The sequence below is a fragment of the Sceloporus undulatus genome, chromosome 3 (assembly GCF_019175285.1).
Source record: "Sceloporus undulatus isolate JIND9_A2432 ecotype Alabama chromosome 3, SceUnd_v1.1, whole genome shotgun sequence".
Taxonomy (NCBI): domain Eukaryota; kingdom Metazoa; phylum Chordata; class Lepidosauria; order Squamata; family Phrynosomatidae; genus Sceloporus; species Sceloporus undulatus.
This window is the reverse complement of record NC_056524.1, coordinates 259,811,620-259,828,684: the sequence shown is the minus strand read 5'-3', so window position 1 is coordinate 259,828,684 and position 17,065 is coordinate 259,811,620. Positions and strand designations below refer to the sequence as shown.

Sequence of the window (17,065 nt, the reverse complement as noted above, 5' to 3'; positions counted from 1 at the left end):
GCTGCTCCAGAGACTAGGACCCGGAGCAATGGATGCAAGCTGCAGGAAAAGAGATTCCACCTCAACATTAGGAAGAACTTCCTGACAGTAAGGGCTGTTCGACAGTGGAACACACTCCCTCGGAGTGTAGTGGAGTCTCCCTCCTTGGAGGTCTTCAAACAGAGGCTAGATGGCCATCTGTCAGGGATGCTTTGATTTGGATTTCCTGCATGGCAGGGGGTTGGACTGGATGGCCCTTGCGGTCTCTTCCAACTCCATGATTCTATGATCCGGCTTCACACTGCACCCATGACGCCTCCAGGAAAAGGTTTACAATAAATCCTATTTGCTGTGGAAATAGGAGATTTTTCATCTCTATACCACTGCATATTTGGGTTTTGTCTGAACCTTGAACAATCCTTCCCATAAGCTTTCAAGAATTCAGCTGCGAGATTTGTGGCAAAATGTGTACCAATCTGTAACTTTCACACCCTTAAGGTCAATATAAACACTGTGTATAGTACATGGATACGCTAATGGACTACATTTGCATTTTAGCTGTTACATTTCCTCATTGTGAGTTAGGAGTAGTGTACCAGTAACACCCACCCAAGAACTGAAACTTGGCACCAGAGATGGGAATCTGATGTAACTGTTTATTTGAAGCAATTTGACTTGCCTGGCTAGTGCTGTTGCTGTTGCTGTGTGGCCTTCATCCATTGACAGGCAGGAATAGTTATAGACTTTCTTAAGGAAAGACTCAGATGCAAATCTTCACTCAGCTTTATGAAGTCAATTACATAACTCCGACTGTCCATTCATTGTCTCTTAGCCAAGTTATTTCACATTGGTTTTATGACGATAAAGTTTAGGCAAAGGGGTAGTAAGTGAATTTGTTGGCTTGTATTTGCTGTGACTCCTTGACTATACCTTATGCTTTGTCCCTTACCAACTTTTATGACCATCTTTAAAACTGAATTTGTCCCTATAGCCACAGGTTTTGCATTTCGATTACTGTACTATTCATGTACATACACCCTGCCTAGTCATTGGAACAAAGGTCTGTCCATAGACACTTTACTCCAGGCATCTGATGAAGTAGACCAAGTCTATGACAGAGTAAGCTATAAACTTCTTTCTCTCAGTCTCAAAGGTGCTACAAGATCCCTTTGTATATTGATGCAAACTAACACAGCTATGTCTTTGAATACCATGCCTCACACTGTGTGGTATATGAGGTTTATGTACATGAAGTTACTTCCATATAGGAAGCATAACATTCAAATCTGTTCTGCCCCTCTGTAGCCAGTTTGCCTCCCAAAATTTTTACAGCAGTAACCCAAGCCTGTCTTCCTTCTTTCTGTTAACTGCAGTGCCTCTGTGGTTCATTCTGGCTACAGTAGAACCTGGTTCATAGAACAAAAAAATAATAATTTAAAAAATGTGGAAAGTACATGGGGCAGGAGAGACATTTTCCACAGAGTCTAGGCCCCAGCTGGAGCATGGAGTTCACGCACAATCCACCAGCACTTAAGAGCAAGCAGACAATCAAATGCTGATAATCAATATTCTACTGAGAAGGTGGGGGGGGGGGGGAGGGATGACTTAACTCTAGTTCATAACTGAAGGCATTGGGGATGTATTTCTTAAACATGCAATTTTCTTTTTTCTCATCAACCAGACCACAAGTTCAGTTAGCTTCTGCAGTCTTGTGGTTCTTAAAAGTGCTTGGGAAATTTCAGCATCAAATAAACTACCACAAGCCACATTTTAAGTATTAAATACACTATGGCATGCATCTTACCTTTGCTTCCGGAGCAGGCTGTGGCAACCATATGCTGTGGCCTGTGCATGGCTCAAAAAGAAACTCCCAAAAGGTGCTTCTTTTTGCACCGCAGAATGGGCACCATAACTGCCACAGTGCGACGTTGTCATGCCCCTCATGTGCTGTGCCATTTCGGCGCTGTAAACGGGGGTGCGCAAAGATGGTGCCCGTGAAACGCGGTAGAGTGCTGATCTGTCCAGGCTCTGATTGACAAACTGGTTAAATAGTTACATGAGATACATGGAAATTGAAGACAGATTGGGAGCCAGGATGGCCCATAGTTTGTCCAGAGTGGCTTTCGTTAGCCAAATTTTACATAGGGCATGACAAAATGTTTGCTCAGAATTCTGCTCATAAGGAAAAGAGGGAAATATGATACAGGTGTTTGCATCTCTCCACAGTATGCTTGTCATTTTCTTTCTTTCTTTCTTTCTTTTACTGTTTATGTAATATATGCACCTATGTGTGTGAATGTGTGCATGCACATCTCACTTGTGCTACTCTGTAGACATTTGTAGGGGCTAAAAATTGATACACCGGCATGACTACTCATGAGTATTTACTCATACTAGGTGCTAATAGTATGTACCTTGAAGGGTAATAGATTAAATTCCTCAGAAAATCATCTTCCAAGGCATTATTGGAAAATACTGCCTCTTTAACACTATATTGGAACATATTCATAAAAATGACTTCTCCCTAACAAAAACTCAGAACAAGTAAGGGGTGCTATTGATTACACAAGCTTTCCTGGGGTTTCTATGATACATTGCAGGGGGGAAATGGTTTGTGTAGAACCATTGTGTAGAAATACTTATAAATATTTCTTTAAGTATTGTAAATGGACTTAAATACTTTTAAGTCCATTTACAGTTTAAAGAAGGAGGGTGCTTCAGGCTTTCTGTGCCATGCATAAAGGGAGGAGAAAGTCTCTCAAGAAAACCTCAGACAGCACACTAAATGAACTTTATTAGTATGCCTCCCCTTTTAAAAAAATGTTTTGGAAGAACCAAAATATTTTTTCAGCCCTTTGCTCAGGTATGGAGAAAACATCTGTATAAAGTCCTGGTAAAAGACTGGAGATTAAGAAGAAATGTCTCATAGTAAAGGGTTGGGTTTCTTTTGAAATTTAGCAGCAATTATGTACAAGATCAAAAGTCAACCTTGTTATGAAAAGAGGCATATTTTTTTCTGATGCTTATTGCAATAACCTGTTATGTGTAGAGCAAGCCATTAAAGGCAAGTTGCTCGGATGGCCCTCACTGGGATTATTGCCTATTTCCTTTACAGGTTCCTTTCATTCTTCATTCACTATTAAACAATTTCAGTGTTTATGTTACACTGCCACCTTTTGTCCAGTAGGTGGGAAGCCTCATGTCTGGCAAGATCAGAGCTTAGAAAAGTTACTTTTTTAGAGTAGAGTTTCTAGATTCCACAGTCAGCATGGCTGATGATCAAACTGAGTAAGAGGTTTGGGGAACTGTAATCCAGATAAGTAAATTTTTCCTTTTAAAGGTTTAGGTGGAAAAATGCACTGCATTTCTTATCCTGTTACCTCTGTCATTTTGGGGAGGAATGGTTTGATACAGGCCTTGCAAAAAGTATATTCAGTTATGGTGGAGATGGTAGCATTATTATTATTACTATAACTCATTGGACCTACATTCCCTCCCATGTAAACACATAGTTTAGACTCTGAAGGACAAAAGGTGATTTTGCAGTTTTAAAAAATCCATTAGGTTTCAGGAATATATCTACAATTCTCATCCCTCATTATTGGTGATGGTGACTAGGTCTGATAGCAATTTTAGTCAAACATCTTGTCAACATCTTGAGGGTTACCCAGTTCTAGTTTGGTGCTGTTTGTTCTCTGTTTTAAGCCAAACATTAGCTCTCTGTTGGGGATGTAAAGAGTATCTTCTCATCCTCAGTGAAAAACATTCAGATACTCTGCCAACAAATAGTTTATTGTTGTAAGATTCCTCACAGTTGAGTTTTTGTTGAAAATCAACATTTTTGTTTTGTTGAAGAACAGCATTTTATGTAGAAAACAATGTATTTTGTACAAAATAACTTTTTTATACAAAAATGCTGGGGGGGGGGCAGTTTGCACACAAACATTTTCACAAAGTTTCTTGAAATGCTCAAAAAAGTAATTGAAACATGCACAGAAACACCAAAAAGACAAAACTTTATCACATTATTTACTCTTGCATACAGGAATGAACCAAATACTTACATTCTTAATCTCTGTCTGTCTGTATCAAACTTTCATTTAAAAAAGAGAAACATGGATTTCTGCCTATATGGATTAAACACAACCTCCACTCATGAAGACTCATTGCCTAGAAAGGCATCAGGACCATGGATCCTTGATGAATAAACAGATACTCTGATATGTCAACCCTTTCATCTCCTTCAGTGCATTGGGGTTATATACATTTGTATTTGAGGATTATTATCATTATCTTTGTTTTATCATGGTTGGAAATAAACTTACTTACTTACTTACTTATAACATCTGATAAACCTGTATTGTTTTGGATTCCTCTCCTCCTTAACAGTTCTCCCATCCCTACAAGACATCTGTGGGGAAAGGAGCTGGAGTTACTCATGCATTAACTTCTTATGGCACCACTTGATGTCCACCTTTACTAATTTCTAATCTGGATTCCTTCCATTTTAAATAATCTCAAGCCATTTTAAATATCTCAGGTTTCGAGTCAGTGGTGTGCTTTTGGGCATTTTTTGGCCAAATCTGTGTTCCTCCCATTTTGGATGGTTACAATCAGCCATTTTAAATATTTCAAGTTTCGAGTTAGTGGTGTGTTTTTGGCCCTCCAAAGAGCCAGAGATGTATAAAAGCCATAAAAATATCCTGGGAGTGGGCTGCATGGCAGCCTGTACACTTCAATTTTCCTATAGAATCATAGAATCGTAGAGTTGGAAGAGACCGCAAGGGCCATGCAGTCCAACTCCCTGCCATGCAGGAAATCCAAATCAAAGCATCCCCGACAGATGGCCATCTAACCTCTGCTTAAAGACCTCCAAGGATTACAGAATAATGCAGGACCTTACCCCTACCCCCCACACTTAACTTTTACAAATGTCCTTCTTTGTCTCTTTAGATGTCTATGTCAAAAGAAAGCTGTGAGGGTAAAACTAACATGCACAGTTAATAAATACTGGATGCTTGGTGGGAGGTTTATTTTTCAGCTATTTTAATTATAGGAGTTTATTTATACATTTCCATGTCTATCACTTCATAATAGCTAACAGCACAGAATTCCCTCTAATGTGCAAATTGTTAAGGTTGGCAGATGGCCTTTTCTTCAGTTAAAGCAGGATTCTGGTCTGTGTGGGGAGAAGAGAGAGAGAGGGAGTGCATAGTGTGTCTCCCTTAGGGCCTTCCCTTCTGGAGATGTCATGTGTTGGGAGCTATTACATTTAGCTGAAACAGAGGGAGATAAGAGAAATGGCCTTTTACAAAAAGATACCTATGTTTGGCTCTTCTTGCCCCTAAAATGGGAGTAGTAACCCAAGACATCTGGCATGTGCTAGTGTTGCAAGACCCAAGATTAAATCATCCACCTTGAAGATGTTATTTGATGCTATACCTTTCAATTCGATTTTACAGTTGTGAACTCAGTACTGCTAAGATGTCATTTTTTTTGTATGGATCGATATATGCTTTACTAGTGGAAACCAATAATTTGATCTACTGATTCTTAATTATTATTATTTTTGGTTTATTTTTGTAGGGTTATATCCTTCGTCGTGACCTCATGGTTTAAGTGGGCATAAAGATGAGTATAAGCAGTGATGAGGTTAACTTCCTCGTATATAGATACTTACAAGAGTCCGGTGAGTATTTAACTAATAATACACTGGGAAATTCATTTTCAAGCTAGGATTTCAGTTCAAATTAATATTCAAATGTACACCTGTATTAGGGGATCCACACCCTTGTTTTATGCTTATTGGCAGAAAGAATGAGGTTCACAAACTTTGTAGTTCAGGTTACACTTCTTAGCTCTGTCCTACACACAGTAGGTGGCCTGACCAACTCCTAGCCCTGTAAATAAAACTACAAAATGGGGACAATAAAAGTGACTCTTATATAGTTATTTCTAAGGTTTATAATAATCTAAAATATGTGAAACACTTTGGCTTTTAGTTCTGACCAGAGTCAATGATCATTTGCTGTATGCAATGTTGAATTATTTATTAAACTTGATCTCAAGAGGGCATAGAAAAATGGCTGTCCATGGGGTACATGGGCTGCCTATCTCGGGAGTCCCTTCTAGTCAAATTCTCTACCCCACTCAGGGGAAAAATCTTTAAGACAAGGCAAATGAGAAGCAAGTACCATGTTTTAAGGGTAAAATGTGTTCATGGAAACCTCCTTAAGCTGTGATTTGGCTTCAGATGAAGGTGGATGCTTTCCACATGCCTTCTACATTCGGCCCTTCTTATACACGGATTTTTTATACACGGATTTAAGCATACACGGTTTGAAAATGTTCCAAAAAAGTATAAATTTACCTTGATGTTCCATTTTTTATTAGGGACACCATTTTGCTATGTCATTATACTTAATGGGACTTGAGCATACACGGATTTTGTTATACACGGGGGATCTTGGAACCAAACCCCAGCGTATAACAAGGATCCACTGTATTTAAAAGAAATTGAAGGCAGGGTTCACTGATACCGTAGCAAATTTGATGGTGGTGTGTGAACAAGGTGCAGACCTTTCAGCCCTGGAAGTTGTCCTCTCCTGTCTTAGAAGGTACATGAAGTGATAAAATAAACCTGGTGTCCTGGCCATGTTGGCTGGAAATGATGGGATTGTAGTTCAAAGACTGCTGCAGATTTGTCCTCTCATAGTTCCTTGGGGACCTTTCTAGTGCCTTTGAAGCAGTCAGAGAATTGCTTTATTTGGAAACTAAAAAAAAGAGGCAGGTCTTGAGATAGTTCTTTCATGCCTCAGTTTCTTTGATTCTGTGCTGGTTGTAGAACCCATGGGTATCATCCCATTGTAAAATCTATGAACTCATTCTTTTTATGGCTGAGGAAGTTTGCAAATTATAGGCAATGACAATAATGAAATAAATATTTGAATATAGTATCAGGTTGGCATAAGCCTTGCTATCTTCACCTCTTGTCCTACTAAAACCTTGATTTCATAAGTTCTTGTCTCAAGAACCTTTAGAGTAGTTTTAGCCTTGAATCAGTGTACAAAGTCTAGAGATCACCAGGAGATTCAAGCTCTTGAGAACCTTCTACCTTATTTAAGTAAATATGCAAAAGTGCAACATTGTTGCAGCAGGGCAGAGTTCATGGCAAGACATGAGCCCATTGTTCATATACAGTGGAAGGTTATCTGAGGAGAATAGCCCTGAGATAACCTATTTTATGGTTGTGTAAGCAGGCCTTCAGATGGGACGTTGCAACCACTACTTTTGGACTACCTTCTCCATGGGACTGGAGCACTTGTGGATCCCATAAACGTCCGTCAGCAACCCTCTCAGGGACAACTACTGCCCCAATAAAGGAAGTTCGTAGTTTGTCATTCTAACTTCACTTTGACTGACTTAAAGATATGAGTAGGATGTTGTCTTCACTGAAATGGACCAAAATCTAGATAACCCAGAATCTATCAAATAAAAAGCTAAAATTGATTACATGTATAAAACCATACATGTTGAGCTAGGAGTGGGAAATGGAAAGGAAAATGGAGCTAGTATGAACCTGAAGAGTTTATCCCCTACTATTGAAAACTGTTTGAAAAATCATATTCCCATAACTACTGGAAATGTGGCCTCTGTGACTTCTGATAGTTTACTAGATATGGCTCATGTGATTTCAAAATCTCCTGCATATCTAAAGGAGCAGAAATGAAACAAGCCTTCTTTAAAAATAAAAAGGAAAAACCTCTGATTCTCAGGAATCAGAATTTTTTATACAGTACAGAGTGTGCATGGATTTTCTTCTTTTACTTATATTCATGAAATACATCCATTTCATAGGAATTTACCCATGAAATATACTCACAAAGTTAACATCTCTTTCTTCTACTGAATCCTTGTAATAAAAGAGAAACAGTAGTCCCATTGAAGGGTTTGGAACAGCGGACTGTCACCAGATAGATAGATGCCTGTGTGCATACTAGGGATGTGAACCTTTACCTACTTAGTTCTGAAATGTGATTTTTTGAAAAAGCAGTTTTATCCCCCCTGTGCAAGATTATGAGAACATTTGCACATTTTCCAGTGATTTGTTTCTCCTTTAGGGGTTCTTTTGTGAAAATGCTGTTTGTTCAAAAGGATTGTTCCCCTAAAATTACATTTTACATAGAATGAAAATGAAGGTGCTCTTCTTTTCACTCTTGCTCAGGGATGAAAAATGTCATGGCACTTGACAGTTTTTTGACACTTTCTTGTCCCTCTCTTGTCAAAGATGAGAAAATATTCAAATATCCTTTAAACCCCTAATACATACAAACATATATGGAACGGATGCACTTCTGTATGGAGTAGGAGCCTTCCATTTTCCCACCATCTGATATGTGACTTACTCTGTTTTGAAATGCATAGATACAGGATGGGGGACCTTAGATGAGAAAGCTGGGCCAAAACTAACAAAATGAATTTCAATACAGAGAAATGTAAGATACTGCCCTTAGGGCAAAAAAAATGAAATGCATAGATATAAGATGGGGGACACCTGGCTTGACAAGACCATATGTGAAAGGTAATAATAATAATATTTATTTATTCATTCATTTATTTATATCCTGCCTCTTCCATTTGGGGATCGAGGCGGGTAACAACAAAGATTGTACACTATACAACAAGGAAAAGAGATTCCAGCTCAAGATTAAGGGAAATCTCCTGACAGTAAGGGCTGTTTGACAGTGGAACACACTCTTTTGGAGGTCTTTAAGCAGAGGCTGGATGGCCATCTGTCAGAGATGCTTTGATTGTGTGTTACTGCATGGCAGGGGTTCGACTGGAGGGCTCTTGAGGTCTCGTCCAAGTCTACGATTCTGTGATTCTAATATTTACTTTTGTTTTAATTTGTCAGGGCCTTTCATGTGTGTGTGTGTGTGTGTGTGTGAGAGAGAGAGAGAGAGAGAGAGAGAATTGGGGACAGTATTATTTTTCTGAAATGCTGTTTTTTTATTGGCAATTAGTTTTATAATGTACATGATTTTGTGAGGTTTTTTAAAAAAACACGAAATGTGCTGAATAAATACATTGATTAAATACACTTGTCCCTACATATTCCTTAGGGTAGGGCACAAGACCCCCGTGAAAATGGAAAACCTGCAAATAACAAAAACACCATGTTTTTATCTGAGAGTCAACGTCCAACAGACATTGACCATACAACTGAACTGGAGGAGCTACAAATGCCTAGTACAGTATTCTCTCTAGGAATCTCTAGGTCAGTGATGGCGAACCTTTTTAAGGTCGTGTGCCGGGGGTGGGGCTTCTACCCCCAGGGTGGGGGGCGGGGTGCGGGGGGGGGGCTTCTACCCTCCAGGGGTGGGGCTTCTGCCCCCTTTTCATAGGGAGGGAGCCTCTGGCTCCTCCCCTGAGGGTCCTTCCTGGGGCCGTCAGAGGCCGGCAAAAGGGCTGTGGAGGACGGCACACCGTCCTCCGGCCTTTGTTGGCCCCTGAGGGTTCCTCCTGGGGCCGTCAGAGGCCGGCAAAAGTGCCGTGGAGGACGGCGCGCCGTCCTCTGGCCTTTGCCAGCCCCTGAGGGTCCCTTCTGGGGCCGTCAGAGGCCGGCAAAAGGGCCCTTGCCATTCCTTCGCTCGCCGCGAAAGGGCTCCACGGAGCCCTTTCCCGGTGAGCAAAGGCAAGCTGGGAGGAGGAGGAGGCGTCTGGGCACGCATCCCAGCCGCCGCCTCCTCGGCCTCCGCTCGCCGGGAAAGGGCTCCGTGGAGCCAAGCCGGGAGGAGGAGGAGGAGGCTGGGCACGCGTCCCAGCTGCCTCCTCCTCGAATTCCGCTCGCCGGGAGGAGGAGGCTGGACATGCGTCCCAACCGCCTCCTCCTCGGACTCCGCGGATCCCTTTCCCGGCGAGCGAAGCCAAGCCGGGAGGAGAAGGAGGCTGGGCACGCATCCCAGCCCCCTTCTCCTTGGCCTTCGCTCCGCGCGAAAGGAAGCCGGGAGGGAAGAGGGCTGGGAGGAAGAGACAGACACGCACGCGCCTCTGTCTCCTCCTCCCAGGTGCCATTTTCTGGCTTCCCGCTGTCTCAGAGAGACAGTGGGAGGCCCGAAAATGGTAGGGAGGAGGCGGAAGGGGCACACGTCCATTCCGCCTTCTCCGTCCCCCCCCATGCCTGGCAAAATCACACCGCGTGCCACCTGTGGCACGCGTGCAACAGGTTCGCCATCACGGCTCTAGGTCTTTCAGTACAACTTTTAGTTAAAGTTGACTATAGAGTTGCACTGGAGAACCTAGAGAGAACATATTAATCAAATCCGTGAGTAATCAAATCCACAAATAACAAAGCTTCAAATATGGAGGGATGAGTGTATATGGAAGGGTATGCTTCCAGCTCATGGGGAGGATTTCTGCTTTAATGGAGCTTCTTCCTTTAATAAGAAAATAATAATAATAATAATAATAATAATAATAATAATAATAATAATAGTTGTTGTTGTTATTATTATTATTTATTACCCACCTGAAGCTCAAGGTAGAGTACAGCAAAGATTAAAACACATAAAACTATCTGAATACATAAGTTAAAACATACGTAACTATAGACTTCCTTTCACCAGACTGTTTTTGATGCCTCTTCATCGAATTTAGATAGAACCATTTGCTGTTCCTTTTGCTTTGAAGTACTATAGGTAATCTGGCATTATTAACAAACATGGCTGTAAGATATCCTATGATTCTTTGCTTCCATCTGTTGTCTATTCTCCAGCTCCGTTTTGTACGCTTTTCATAATACTTAGCTATTTGGAATAAATGGTCAACATACTGTATCTGGGTTATCAGATTTCCCCCCATAAGCATTTTTCTAGAGGCAGAAGGAACAGCATAGCACACAAAAGCAGATATTTTCAATAAACCCTGTTTGAATCATCTAAGGGACCTTTCATTCAGGGGAGGAGTTTGAAAAGAGAAGTATTTTTTTAATGCTACCATGCTAGATCTGTGACCATGGGGAGCTCATATGGGGGAAGGATTCTCCATGATAAATCAATAGCAGCAGCTTTGACTCTGCCTCATTAGCACTAGCAAGTTCAGCATCCAGGAAAGAGCTGAATACACACATTATTTCCAGTGATGGCAGGAAGCCGGTGTCTGGCAGCTGCACTCAGTGGCGTGTGATCTTTACACTTAGTAACGTTTTGCTCCTGCTTATCATACCTATTTTAGTACTTCTGTTTGTGCCAAGGCCATTTCTCCTAAATACAGTGAGATATACCTGTGACAAGACGCTTTACACGTTCTCTCTTCTTTACACAGCTCTGCTTGCTCTTTAGCAGCCTTGTTAAATTTTGCAAAATTGTCACTGATGAGATTTAACAGCAGTTCCATTCCAGGGGCCCAGGTTTCCTGTTTAAATATTATTCATAAGAATGATGCTCATAACAGTGACAGCTACAAAACTGCAATTGGTTTCATATGCCAGTTTATTTATAGCAGCAAATTAGTGTGACCCTGTGCACAGTTTGAAAATTGCTGCCACAGCAAATAATGGTGCTTGCTTTCCTGTTGTGTCTATTGTACAAGCTTATTTTACTTGGGACCTAGATGTGATCTTTTTGCTCACATGTACTGAATTTGGAATCCTTTAAAGCATGGTTTTTGTGGTCCACATCCTAATAAGCCCATTATATGGTTCCTAAATATGAAAATGTGTTCTCTAGACTGCATAGAACTGCATTATTTTATTTTAATAAGAAGTCAGGAAGTCAGTGACAGCCCTGGACAGACAATCAGATTCAAGAAAAATATTGTATTGGTTTAAAGAATTCATATGTGCAAATCTGCAGCGCTATATACCTTTGAATCCCAGTTCAGTTTCAAGTAGAGACCTTTCTTTTAAATTAAATTCTTTTAAATTTTAATGGTGGGAGATGTAAAGGCAAAGATCTTTCAATGTCTTTCCTAGATCCTATTTTACATCCCTTAAAATGCATTTCTTAAATGATTTATATGTAACTCTTGCAGTTGTGCAAAAATGGTTTGCAGCTAGTAATTAAAATACACAAAAACACCACCAACAAAATAAATGATCATAAAGAAAAGAAACTCAGAAAGACTTGAGCAAAAAAACCAATATGACAACAATAGACCATGATGTGACAGTCTTTATGGAAAGAAAGGGATGGCCTGCTGCTTTCAGAAGACATACAAAAAAACTGTATTTTCCACTAATGTTTTTAAAGCTGCAAAGAAGACACAAACTGTTAAGACTACTGACAGGTATCCAATAGACAGGTTAACTCAAATGGGGAAGGGGTGGACCTTGAGTTTAAAATTATTTAGAAGTTTGCATATCTTACATTAATTAAGTCTAGATGTAGCTGCTATATATACTCAACTATAAGTCGACCTCATGTATAAGTCAAGGGCAAGTTTGGGGGCCAAAATTATGGATTTTGATATGACCCATGGATAAGTCGAGGATAAAATTTAGGGGCATATAGCAAAGGATCTAAAGGATGAAGCAAAGGAAAACAATGTCAAAGAATGTAAAAAAAATTCCAGCAGCCATAACTCTTGCCACTCACTGTTAAAGCTGGATAGATAAGAGAGAAAACGGGTTCAATGCTTCCAGGACAGATTATACCATTGCCTTTCACAAGACGATGGTTCCTTCTTTTAAATAAGAGTTAAGATACAATACTTACATTAACCCGTGGATAAGTCGACTTAGGTTTTTGGGGTCAATTTTTTGACCTAAATTTCTAGACTTATACATGAGTATATACAGTAAGTATTTAAAGATTGGTTTCTGGAAGCAAGGTGTCAATCCTGCCAAATCTTGGTATTTTTACTCTTGAGGTAAAAAACAAGTCCACTGGAGTGCAAGTGTACAATTTTGTATTTTATAGGAGACTCTATTAATCTATAGCTAATACTTTGGTTCAGTCTTTGGAGCAAAACTTCTTCAGAATTGTGCAAGTTTAACATGTGCACAGAAAGCAGGTCTTTCCTAATTAATTTAGTGAATGACCAGAGATCCATAATCATGTTAGAGCCCACACATACACACCAGTATCACTTATTAGGATTCCAGATGGACTACTTTTGGTCCCAAATTTAATGCTTCCATTTTTTTTATGCTGTGCTTCTTTCAAGTGGAGTAAGGAATGGTGCTCAGTGATGTTCATATCTGTAACTGCAGATACTGGAAGGAGCAATGTACAGTGGGCCTATGGTATCTGCTGGGGTTTGGTTCCCTCTTGGATACCAAAATGTATGTATCTCAAGTCCCAGTGTATGCAGTGGCATAGTAAAATGATGTTCTTTATATAAAATGTTAAAAATCAAGGTTTCCTTTTGGAATGGGAGAGCTGAATATTTTAATTCCATGGATAATCCAAGGATGCAGAATCCATGGATGCAGAAAACCAACTATAATGGTTTTTTTCACTAGGAATGTAATTTTGTTTTGTTTTGTTCATGGGCAAGAAGGAATAATTAACCATTTTTCTCCACTATGAGAAAGTCCTCACAAACTATGTTTAGGCCCTATTTGCAGTTTGGGACTTACTCTGTGAAAAATATACATGTGGATTTTTCAGCAGGTGCAGAAATGTTGTTTTCTACAGAGAAAACCATGCCATTTTCTGCACAAAACCCCTGTGTCCCAAATTGTGAAGATTCTCATGCTCTCCCAAGTCTCCTCGTCAGGGTTTCACTCAGGAAATCACCTTTTCATTTATTATTTGAATATATACAGATATTTTTTCTAACTTCTACTCTTATTCAACTGCTCCTGTCTTTACCATCATGCCTAACATTTCAAATACATCTCTAGGACCAGAAACAGATTATAAAAAATCTCTCTTCTATTCATACGGGTGGAATAAGCCAAGAATGTGCATGATATCTTCAGAAGCCTGTGTGGAGCTGGATTAACCAAGTATGGTCTATGCACATAGGCTCAATTTATGTTGGGCCAATATGCTAATGTACGTCATTGCACTGGTGATTCTACATACTCTGGGCTTGCATAATGAGTAGCCAGTAGCTCCTCATGTAAATTGTTATCCCAATAGTATGATGAATGCTGGTCTAGTGGCCAGGTGACTAACATGACTAGTGGCCAGATACAGTGCCTTCCCCATACAACTAGTGTTTGTTGTGGTATGTATTGGGAAGCTCCCTGCTGGATGCTGGGATTTTGTACTGCTGCTGCTGCTGCTCGACTGGTTACCTACTGGACTCCTGCTCAATGCCCAATAACTAACTACAGTGGTGGAACTTTCCGCTATGCAGGCTCTCAACAAGATCTGAACCGTAAAATCCAACCAATACCTTGCTGCCCAGATTACATAGTTGATGATCAATTTTTGTGTTGCGAGTTGATCTATATGTGCAAGTTGAATTTGGTCTCTATAGCCCTGTCCCAACATCCAGGAAGAGGGGCCAGAGCTCAATAAAACAGAATATATTTGGTTTTGGTTTCACCTATGAAAAGTCCCTGGTTTGTTCCTAGACCTATCCAGATAGGGCTGGGAAAGATTTCTTACTGAAACGTTTGAAAGTAGCTGTCAGTCACTATAGACAAACAGAGCTAAGTGGAGCAAAGTTATCTAATGTAATGTAAGGCAGCATTCTTTCTTTTTTCAGATCAAAGCATGAATTTGTCACACTCCAACCTGTTCATGGCCATAGCAAACTAATGTCAGTTAGCAGAAGAGCTGGGTTATAGGTGGAGTATGTGCAGAGCAATTGCTTGTGTATCTTGCAAGGAACATGGTACAGTCTGTGGACTGTATACCAGTCTATACCAGTCTATAAAGGCGATAAAGGCTAGGCCACACGGGGTCCTGTTCTTGTTGCAGTGGTCCTTTATTACTCTAGATCATTGCTTTTCAAGCTGTCTGATGTACAGTGGGCTCTTGCCATCTGCAGGCTTGCCATCCACAGATCTGAGCATCTGTATATAGCAAGCCCCATTGTTCTCAAGCCCCATTGCCCCATGGGGGTCAGTGGGACATGAGTTCCCATGCTTTTTCATATCCACAGTGATGACCAGCACTGATGACCAATTTGCACCACTTTGGAACACCACTTAGCACCTCTTTGGAACACCATGTTGAGTGGCAGTATTCTAGATGTTATTTTTTGGAATGAGGGGTTGGAAATGGGGATTTCTTTTTGATAATTATTGATTTGAATGTAATCATTAGTGTTAGGCTTTTGTCATTATTGAATTGTTATGATATTACTATTATTATTATGTTTTTGCTATGTATTGCTATGTTACATTTGTTTATTATTTTATATTTATTGTTATTGTTTATTGCTATTGCTTTGTATTTCCCTACTGTTGTAAGCCGCTCAGATTCCCAGTGATTGGGCGGGATATAAATAAATCCTATTATTATTATTACGTTCAGACTTCTAACTCTCTTGATTCCTAACTACTGGCCATGCTGGCTCATGCTTCCAGGATTTGAATTCCAAAACATTTAGAGGACCAAAGGCTGAGAACCACTACCCTAATTAATTCTATTATTTGTTCTCCCAGGGTTGTAAATGTGCTGTCCAGCCATTGAGAAATATACTTGTTCATATCTATAAAACCTCTTCCTGGTTTCTGGGGTCAGTTATGCTTCTGCCATGCTTGTAAAATTAATCTCTTTTTTTCTGCTTTATGTGCAACAATTTTAGTTCCTTCTGGCTATAAACCACTGTTTATAGTGTCCCAAAAGGGAAAATGTCTGAAGTTCTAATTACCTGTGAATAGAAAACATAATGGCTTAAGATGAATCTGTTTTCTGCACGATGGATTTACCTTTGTTAGGGCAAGCAAAATAAATAACACATTAACATCCAGTAATCCTAATTTCCCTGTTTGCAAACGATAATTATGCAGCTCTTGAAATGGAATACGGAAATAAGGCAAGCCTGATGCTGGTGCTCATGTACAATTAAAATGCTTCATCCTGAAGTTAATCCTCCCCTGTGTAGACATTATTCCCCCTTGTCCTATGCAATTTAAAAAGAAATCAAGATAGAAAAAAAGTCATAATAAGCAGGAGAGTATTGATGCCTCAACAGAGCAGTTGGGTTGGTAGCACCAACCAGCGATTGGAAGAAAATACAAATTTGTTCAAGCGGAAACAACAAAAGAAAAGAGTTAGATATAACACCTTGACATATAACATCCTCTGCTGTGACCTTTGCCTGATGCTGTTTAATAAATAAATCTTGAGCAAATTCTATCATTCAGTACCCTCACTCCCAGACCTCTGCAATTTCAGACCTGAATCCTTTGGGTGAACATTTTCCAGCATTATGCAACAGTGAAGAGAGAAGCCAGACTAAATTTGCCAGTTCTGAGCAACCTTTTTCTCCAAGGTCTCACGTCCTTCATAGCTGCTGCAGTTGGGTCTTTTTCATCCTGCTCTTTATGCCACCTACACCTGTGTAATGCACCAACTGGTAGACATTATTCTCTCTTGTCCTATGCAATTTAAAAGAAATCAAGACAGAAAAGACAACTACTGCATTTCTGGATGCTCTCTCACATATAAGAAACCCTCCATGTGGATAGCCAGCACTGAAGGGTGAAATGTTGTAGCTCTCTTAGTATGCTAGCTTTCCCACAAGCAGCAAGTGTTGGTTTCTTTGTCTAAAACAGGTTGGAAAGCTTCAAATGTCTGAAAACCAAGAACCCACCACAACACCTCCCCCAGGAAATTGGCTTCTGCTTCTAGTATTAAAAAAAAGGAATGGGGAACAAAAGGTGCAGGAAGGGGATATATCTTTCGTTAAAGCAATATCACCACTCCTGGAGGCTGCTAGGAATAGACCTACCCATTTTTTTGCAAATTTTATATGGTGAGGTGTTTTGTGAGGGATCAGCAGTACTGTCTACTTCATTTTTCAAACATATTGGTCTCTAACTTCCTAGGACCTCATATTAAGACAGATTTAATATTTAGACAGATCCATAACTAGACAGATCTAAATGTGATTTTGTTGTTGCTCTCATTTAAGAAAAATTAAAATAATTTCATCTTTTATGGAATGTTTTTATTTGTTC

General features: G+C 40.0%; 1 protein-coding gene across 8 annotated transcripts in view; it reads left to right on the top strand.

The window, feature by feature from the left end:
• TBL1XR1 (TBL1X receptor 1) overlaps positions 1 to 17,065 on the top strand; it is a 257,598-nt gene that overhangs the window by 203,724 nt on the left and 36,809 nt on the right. For all 8 annotated transcript variants that reach the window (XM_042461033.1, XM_042461036.1, XM_042461029.1 and 5 more), the window contains one exon: positions 5,566 to 5,668. In XM_042461033.1, coding sequence (XP_042316967.1) covers positions 5,611 to 5,668 — 58 coding nt within the window. In that variant the 5' untranslated portion in view covers positions 5,566 to 5,610. The remainder of the gene's footprint in view (positions 1 to 5,565; positions 5,669 to 17,065) is intronic.